The following is an 8,811-nucleotide window of genomic DNA, read 5'->3' as shown; positions in this document are numbered from 1 at the left end:
TCAGTTCACACTGGCCACATCCCAGGCACTCCAGAGCCACATGTGGCCACCATCATGGACAGCAGGGCTCCCTAAAATAATGTATTGATTCGCAGAAAGCCCAGCTTGGCGGAGAGGGCATCCAGCCCACCCCTCCCTTCCTCCTCTCTGTGCCCGGGGCCGCGGGACCGGCCTCCTTTTCTGTTTGGCTGGTGGCTTCTCTGGTCTCACTGTCCAGGTGAGTGGACTGGTATGAACTCCTGTGCCTCCCTGCCTGGGTCTCTGCACAGCCCCCAGTCCTCAGCCCCCACCCCCATTCTTGCTCTTGGGGACAGGGCTGCAGTCAGGGAGGAGTGTCACCAGGCAACGGTCCCCGGGGAGAGCTCGGTCTCCTGCACCTGCCTGCCAGCCTCCAGGCGCCTGGGGGCGGGCCTGGGCGGCGGGGTGGGCGGTGTGTCTCCAGCCTGCTGCCTGATCACCTGTGCGCAGTCACGGCGCTGTCCTACACCAGCAGGAGCCCTATGGAGCCTGGGGCCACAGGCCACAGGGGACAAGGGCCAGGCACCCCAGCCATGGCTCGGGGCCATTGATCCACCCCAGGCTGGCCAGGAGGGGGAGGAGAGACCTTGGCCTGGACAAACAGAGGAGCCTGCGGCCTGAGTGCGGGCCCAGCACCCACCTGCCCCGCCTGAAGGTAAGGGGCCTCGGGCTGGGAGCCAGGATTCATGAATGGCCTGGGGAGCAGGGGCCCCCCGAGAGCCACAACCAGCTTCCCGGGGCTGGAGCCAGGGCTCTGCTCCGAGGCTGGGCCTGCAGGGCCTCCGGGCTGCGGCGACCTGCGAGCAGAGGCCAGGGGTGCTCGGAGCTGGGCAGCCCGGGAAGTGAGCCCGGCGGGCGGAAGCCTCAGGGCCGTGCAGGCCCCAGGGCTGGCTGGCCCGGACCAGGTGGGCAGGGGCAGGGAGAGGCCTGACTTCTCGGGTGCCCACTCTCCCCACCCTGCCGTCTGCACACGCTGCCCACTCCACGTCCGGCTGCCCTGGGGCTTTCCTGAGTGTCACCCATATCCAGAGCCCTGCTGCCCCTGTGGCTGAGCACAGTCCAGGCCCTGCACGGCTCCAAGCTGACCTCATCCACTGCGTGCGAGAGGCCAGGCTGTGTGTCTCAGTCTGCGTGCCGTGGACAGGTGTGGCCCGCGTGCCTCCACTGTGCCCGTGTGGGTGTGGGCGGCTGACGCGTGGCAGCGTGGCAGTCTGTGCCCTGCACGCAGCACAGGAGCTCCCGCAGGGGTTTCCTCCAGGCCCCGTGGCCCCGACCACGCCTCCTGGATGCAGGGCAGAGCGCCCGCTGGGCCCTTCTCTGTGCTGCCCTGGCTGGTGAGTCCACTCCTGTGCCTTGGTGTCCCCAGCCATCAAGTAGCGACAGCAGACCACAGAGCTGGAATAGAGTGTGCCGGGTGACACACTGCTGGTGTGCAGTTGGCTCGCAGGTGGGGGTCGATCCAGGTCAGCCCCGCCTGCTGGGGGAGGCGCTGCCCCCCCCCCAGTGGGCACGGTGTCCAGTGGGCAGACAGTGGGCCTTCTCCTGGTCAGGAGGGAGGAGAGAGGGAGGAGCGGAGCCCGGGTCCAGGTGCTCCTGCAGGGAGAAGGTTGCCATGGCAACCAGGATCCGGTCCCTCCTTCCAGTGTCAGGGGAAAGAGGTGCCCATCGGGTGACTGTGCAGGGAAGAGGTGGTTCCCCTCTTGTGATACCTGGGGGAGCGGCCAGGAGGAGAGGCGGCCGGGTCAGCAGGTGGGGGCGCAGGCGGAAGGTGGAGGGAGAGGGCAGCTCAGCAGCAGAGAAGTTCGGGGGCTGCAGAGCCACCCCTGGTCCTGCCCAGGGCTCGCCCCTCCTCGTCCATTAATACAATTCATAAACAAGATAAGGCTGATGTCATGGGGATGGGAAGGTGGCAGGGAACAAGGAGGAGGGAGGAGTGGGCTGGCCACACGGCACCTGGGGGCTGTGTGGGAGGGAACTGGGATCCCACCTTCACTCCTTCGAAAACAACTGAGGCTGGGTGTGTTGGCGCATGACGTGGGAGGCTGAGGTAGGAGGATTGCAAGTTTGAGGCCAGCCTCAGCAACTTAGCAAGACTAAAACAAAAAAGGGTTTGGGGCATGGCTTAGTGATGGGGCGTCTGCCTAGCATGCACGAGGCCCTGGGTGCTGTCCCCAGGGCTGCAGAGCAAAACCAAACACCCACATTGAGTGTCCGCTCCCTGCCCAGTCCTGCATGGGACGGGCCGTGCAGCTGGACCAAAGCCCTGCTCTTACGAAGCCTGCAGCCGGGATGGGACACGGGACACAGAGCCCACCCGCGATTCAGGTCTCAAGTGCTGTAAGAGTCAGTGAGAGAAGGGAGTGGGCAGGGACGGTGGCCCTGGAGAGGTGGCCTTGAGCAAAGACCTGAGGAGGGAGAGTCGCGGCCCCGGGCAGGCTGAGGGGAGAGGAGATGGCGGGGGCCAGGCCTGGGGCCGGGGTGGCTGCGGCCGCTGCTGTGGGAAGAGGAGGGAGGACAGGCAGGGCCCCCGCAGAACGTGCTCTGGGCGGGTGGGGGACGTGAGGCTCGTGAGCTTGGGTGTGTGGGGAAGACACTTTGGCGGTTTGTGTGAATTTGTGGTCAGGTAACTGGCTGCTGTAGGAGTCATAGTGACAGATGAGGTGACCGGGGTGACATGGTCCAAGCCTAGTGGTTTGGATGGTCCATGAGGTGTCAGAGGGTTCTGGGGGCATTTGGAAAGGTGAGCCATGGACTCTGCTGGTGCGTGGCCCCTGGGAACTGCGGGGTGCTGCTGTGTGACAGTGGGGGACTGTGTGGTCACCCTCCCAAATGGCCGTCACCCCTGGAGCATGGGGATGGGGTCTCCCTGTTCACCATGAGCCCCTGGTGCCCAGCACAGTCTGGCTCCAAGCAGGTGCTCAGTAAAACCCAAGTGACCAGGACTGAATCGAGGGCTGCGCAGACCAGCCTGTCCCCAGGCCTGGCTCGGAGCTGCCCCTGCCTGTTCCTGGCGCAGTGAGGTGCAGGGGTGCGCCCGGCGCTGGGCTGCTCCGTCCATTCTTCCTTCTGTCCATCCTCCACTCGGAGGCAGGCCCTGTGTGGGTTCCCCCGCGGTGACCGTGACCTAGGCCCTGCCTTTCTCTCTGAGGAGCTACCCCCACCTGTCCCTGCTTTCCTTCCCAGGGACGGGGCCGGCCCAAGCCTCGCAGGCTGTTGGTCTGATCCAGGGCTGCCCAGGGAGGGGATGCCTGAGGGAGCCAGGGCCCCGGAGCCCTGGGACATGGCCAGTGGGTGACCCAGGAAGGGCTCCCCAAGGTCCAGCACGGGGAGTGGTGGCACTAAGCCAGACTCCACGGCCTGAGAGGTGACGCATAAGGTGGGCGTTTGGGCCGTGAGAGAGGAGGGCAGGAACCAGGCCCAGCGGGCCCTGGACGTCCCAGCGAGGGGGTGGATTGTAGGAGGTTGGGGGCCATGCAAGGGTCTGAGCAGGCGAGTGATTGTCACCTTGTCTGGTGACAAGGTGCAGGATGCGCTGGAGGACAGGCTGAGCGGCAGGGAGACCTCTGGGCCTCTCCAGGAGGCCGCTGCTGACCGGCGGGAGGTGACGGGAACGTGGGTGAGTCCACGCAGCCTCTGCCAACGCTGATTCTGAGGGCGCATTTGAAAGTCACAGTGGCATTTATGGGGCCCTAAGAGGAGACCCACGCTCCAGGGTCTGGCACTGATAGACGGCCAAGGGTCTTCGCTGGACCACAGGAAAACCTGCCTGAGAAGCCAAACAGTCAGCACTTTGCTTTGGAGCATCTGAAGCTAGATAGAGCCGCAGCCTGGGGCACCGAGGGGCGACACACCATTGTTGATCATGATTCGTTGATTAACAGCTCATTTACAGAGTAGGGAAAGGAGCGGAGCAGTGGACACCTAGGCTCAACCCCTGCTTGCCTGCTGTGTGACTTTGGGCCATGGGCTCAGCCTCTCTGGGCTTTTTTTTCCAAATGTCAGATATTCAAATCACAATGAGAAAACCCTGGACTGAATTGTTGACGGGTGACACTGGGTGTCAGTTTCCTCATCTGTACAATGGGTGCAGAATATTGAGTGTCATTTGGAGGTTTAAATGAGAAACCTATGTGAGAGGCCCATGCAGAGTGGGCCTGGTGGGGGGAGAGCACACCGGGACCACGGTCCCATATCCAAGGTGACCCCAGGATTAAGTGAGGTGACGGGCAATGTCTCCTGTGGACACTCGATGGGTTCTAGCTTTTGTTCCCTTCCTCGGCCCCGAGGCTGGGAGTGAGGGGACAGAGATGGTGCTCCCTGGAGGAGGTGGGTCCCCGTCCAGCACAGCGCTGGCTCGGGCTCCGGGGACCCCACTGCACGGGGGTTTCGGGGAGCTCTGCCGCAGGACCAGGAGGCAGGGAGCGCGTGGGTTCCCCTCTGGGGCACTGACACTTCCACCTCCGACCATCGGGACGCGGTGGGTTGCAAGGGTGGCTAGGCCAGGCCCAGTCCAGCTGTGCCACTGGTCCTCTGAGGCTCGCCTTCCTCCCCCGAGCTGCTCAGCACCCACCTTGGGTGACGGTCACAGGGAAACCTGGGGTCATTTCCCTTCCGCTCAGGAGGCAGGGGCACCGCCCTGCTGGGGCTCCCTGGAGAATGCCAGTCTGTGTCCAGCTCTGCTCTGTCCCCTCAGGATGCCGGTGGCCGAGGCCCCCCAGGCAGCGGGCGGCCAGGGCGATGGAGGTGACGGTGAGGACGCGGAGCCAGAGGGGACATTCCAGGGCCCTGAGGACTCCAAGAGGAAGGTCCGGGACTCCCTCCGCCTGGCGCCCCTGTGGCTGGCCCTGGTGGCACTGGCCTCCGTGGGGGTGATGCTCTGGTATTTCCTAGGTAACGGCGTGGGCCCCGTGGGCGGCACACCCGGGAGGACGCGGGGTGGCCGGGGAGACCGCAGGACAGACCAGGGCTCCAGGCTCAGCAGTGCCACTCCCTGTGTGACCTTGGGCAGGCATTTCTCTCTGGGTCCCCTGAGTCCTGCACGGGGGTCCTGCCGGCCGGCCCTTGGCTGGTCCTGGGGCTGGGTCTGCAGCCCCCTCCTACCAGCCGGGGAAGGGGGCTCCCCAGCTCCCGGTCCTTGGGAACCCGCAGACCTGGCTGTAAACACGCCTTCCCTTGCCCTGGCCTCCTGGGTGGCCCTGAGCCTGGCAGCCGGCCGGACTCCCAGTGCAGGAGGCCCAGAGGGGCTTGTGGTGGCTGCCACCAATTAGTGCCTCTGCTCACTTGAGCCCGGCCATGGTGTCCTTCAGGGAGGGGACCATGGTTCTGTGACCTCTGGGTCTCCAGGCCCCAGCGTGTGGGTGCAGTGAGGGGGCAGCAGAGAGGCCAGGTTGGGGACGCCATCCTCATCCCTGCCTGACAGCGTGGCCCTCAGTCGTCCCCCCAGGAGCCTGGGGCCCTGCTCTGGGTGCAGCTCTCCACCCTCCACCACCACACGGTGCCCCTGAGCATCCTCCGGGTCTTTCCCTGAAACTGGTGGGGATCGAATCAGCTTCCAGCTCTTGATGGCAGGAAGAAGCCGGTTCGCTGCAGTCGAGCCGCTGGGCAACCCCGGGACGCGCAGGAGACGCGTCCCCCCATCTACCCACTCAGGGAGGGCGCCTCCCTCGTGGGGACTAGGGGCCAGCTTCTGGGGACAGCTCTGGTGATCATGCTGTGGAGCCGATAGGACAGTGCAGGCAGCGTGTGCCAGGGTAGCGGAAGCTGGGGGGCCCAGAAGCCCTAGAGGGGTCAGCCTGGCCTGCCTGAGTGACCATGACACAGTCCGCAGAGGTCGCATGGTGTGGCTCCATCCCAGGGTGGAATTTCAGGCCCATTGAGAGGAACTGGGCCCACTTTGGAGCAGCCGTCGGGGAGATGGGTATACCTGGGCCCCGCTCAGCGAGGCCTGGGTGACGGTGGTCTGGAACCAGCTCCCGGGGGCCCTGCGTCCCTGGGTCTGACTCATAGATTCTGCTCAGAGCTGAGCAGCAGGAGGGAGCCTCAGGGGGGGCAGGAAGCCAGCGCCCCACAGAGCCCAGGGCTGGGAGGCCTCTTGGGCGGCGGGTAATTAGTCCTTGGGGTAAACCGGAGCCCCGGGCTGGGGACAGGAGCTCACCTGCCAGTCGTCCTCTGTGCAGAGGAGCCCACTCCTCCAGCCCCTGGTGCTGGCCGGGAGGACCCAGGGCTGAGAGGTGGAGTGGGAGGGCCGCCCCCTCGGGGATTAGGGTGCAGGAGCCGTTGGGGTGCTCCTCCCCCTGGACCGGCGGCCCCACAGACAGGGCACCAGCCAGGGAGGTGGGTCACGGTGGTGCCCTGACATCTGGAAGTGGCCAGTGGCCAGGGACACAGAGCAGGACCAGCTCTGAGCCAGGGGAGGCAGAGCTGGCTCCCGGGCTCCCCGCTGCCCCCCGGGTCGCCTGGCTCTCAGAGCACCAGCCCATTCCCCAGCCTCTCCCTCTCAGGGCAGCCCACGCCCTCTCCCCAGACACCGGCCCCAACTGCCCACCGGCCGCCGCTTTGGTGGGAGCACAAACCCCCAGAAAGGAAGCCCTCAGGTGACGGTGGCCCTCTGGCTGCAGGTGCTCTGCCTCCTCCTGGCCCTGCACCCAGAGGCCAACCCTCCCTGCCCTGTCCAAGGACAGCTCTCCTAGGGGCCCCTGAGCCCACACAGTGGCCCCAGAGGAGGTCCACCAGAGCCCCCACCCCATTTCTCCACTCCCTCCAACCTCATTACGGCAAAGTCCTGGGAGGGGCTGCTGCGGGGCCCCGGGCTCCACTCCCCTCTATCTGGCTCCACCCTCCCCAGCTCCAACCACTGTCCCTGACAGAGTGTGGCCTCGGTGCCCTGGTTTATACCCCTATGCAGGGACTCCGGGAACGTTTACTGAGCACCTATTATGTGCAGAAATGGGTCTAAAGAGTTGCTAAATCCAGGGTCCAGGTCTCGGTCCTCGGTGTGCGTTGCTGTGCCCAAGGCTCATGCCCTCCTCTGGACCCGGTTCCTTCCCCTCAGCCCCCTCCTCTCTGGGTCCTCTGCTCTGGGGCCTCTCCTCCCACCCTCACCCACTTTTCCCACTCTCGCCCCCTGTCCTGAACGTAAATGTCCTTCTTAACAGTGACCCCCATTTGCCTGTGCAGGTCTCCTTTGGGCTTGACTCTTACGGGGGTCCTCACCTCCTCCTGGAGGTCCAGGGGCCTCGCAGCCCCTCACTGCAGAATGCACACATTCCCCCAACCTGGTCCGCGTCCACCTGCCAGGTTCTGACTCTCCCCTTGCCCCCCCCAGCACCAATGTCCCAGAAACCGGACAAGCCCCAAAACAAGCCCCCAGCCAGCCCATATCCCACTCTCCACCACCACAGAGGGGTCCAGATGCCCTCACCTGGAGGACTCCCTCCTGGGCCCTCTGAGCGGCCTCCTGGGGTCTCCCTGCTTGGCCGGCCACTCCACAGAGCCCCTCCCAACAGCAAAGCAGAGGGACCATTGCAGATGGCAAATCAAATCACCTCACTTCTCCACTTCACCCGCCACGGCCCCCGCCGTACTCAGAGTCAAACCCAATCCTCCCGGGCTTGCAAGCCCTCGGTGCCTCTCCTCTCCCCAGCTCACCTCCTGCCCCGCCCTCAGTCCCTGGGAAGCTCCTGCCTCGGGGCCTTTGCACCTGCTGGCCCCTCTCTGGGCTGCTCTGGGCACATAGGTGCATCCTGGCCCACCCTGCCAGCGTCTCCCCTGGTCTCTGCATTGCAACACCAGCCCCCGAGTGTTCTAGGTGGCTCATTGTCCTCATTGCCAGGTGACTCCTTCTTAGGGGCAGGATGTGTCCTTCATTGTTTTGTTAATTGTTATAGTGACATATTCACAAGTGCTTTAGGCCAGTTTCTAGTAGGTTCTCAGTAAATATTTGTTGAGCCAATGAACAGGAGTACAGACCAGGGCTGTGAACCGCACCCGACACCAGTCAAAACAGTCTGTGCAAAATGGAAACTTGCTGTCGTCACCTTGATTGAAGGCTTTCATGGTTTCCTCTGTTTGTGGGCTGACTCCAGCCTGCCCGCTGACGGCGCAGCCTCCTGCTGATCTCCCCGCAACTGCTCAGCCAAAAGGGCTCTGAGCCTGGCCCTTACCGGGACCCTCTGCCTTAGGGCCTTTGCACATGCTGTGACCCCGCCCCCGCCACGCTGTACTTCTTCCCAGTTCACGTTACCCAGTCCTCACAGCTCAGCCAGAGGGTCACTGTGGCCCTGTGTCACGTTGCCCAGGCCGCACCTTGTGCCTATTGGTGGGACACCGTTTTGGGCGGCTCCTGCCTGCTGGGCGGTCCTGGGGCCGTGTCTGTCTTTCCCAGAGCTGTCAGTCAGGGGAGGTGCGCCCGTCTGGGTTCCCCGAGGGCCCAGGAGGTGGGGGCTTAGCACAGACCTGCGGAATCCAGGACAGCTGGTGCACGGAGGATGCCCAGGGGCGCTAAACATGACCTTGACCTCTTGCCCAGGAGGGTTTCCTGGCCTTCTCGCTGTCCAGGGTCAGTCCCTGGGTCATCCTGTCATGGGGAGCCTTTGGGACAGCATCCGTCTGTGGGCCTTGTCCTCCCTGGCACCTGGGAGCTAGTTTGTCATCAGATAAGCTCTGGAGGACCGGGATGACAGTGATAAAGGCCACACTGATGATGCTGACGACATCTCAGACCGAGCCCAGGACCCCGGGGCTGGGCGGAGGGTCGGAAGGCAGGGGTGGGAGGACAGGCCTCCGAGGTCACGC

The 8,811-nt window shown here is 64.5% G+C and overlaps 1 protein-coding gene across 3 annotated transcripts in view; it reads left to right on the top strand.

Annotated features, from left to right (window-relative positions):
- The first annotated feature begins 450 nt into the window (after nt 1–450).
- The window catches only part of Tmprss6 (transmembrane serine protease 6), a 33,132-nt gene continuing 24,771 nt past the window's right edge, over nt 451–8,811 (top strand). Inside the window, exons 1-3 of one of the 3 annotated variants that reach the window (XM_058574154.1) lie at nt 451–673; nt 3,539–3,634; nt 4,712–4,908. In XM_058574154.1, the coding sequence (XP_058430137.1) occupies nt 4,713–4,908 (196 nt within the window). In that variant the 5' untranslated portion in view covers nt 451–673; nt 3,539–3,634; nt 4,712. The remainder of the gene's footprint in view (nt 674–3,538; nt 3,635–4,711; nt 4,909–8,811) is intronic. The other 2 variants (XM_046429287.2, XM_058574155.1) reach the window with 2 other exon arrangements.

This window comes from Marmota monax, unplaced genomic scaffold (genome assembly GCF_021218885.2).
Source record: "Marmota monax isolate L192 unplaced genomic scaffold, Marmota_monax_Labrador192_F-V1.1 WCK01_AAM20220418_F8-fsc00051, whole genome shotgun sequence".
NCBI classification, from domain to species: Eukaryota; Metazoa; Chordata; class Mammalia; order Rodentia; family Sciuridae; genus Marmota; species Marmota monax.
Note: the sequence above shows the minus strand (reverse complement) of the source record. Positions and strands in the feature narration are given on the sequence as shown.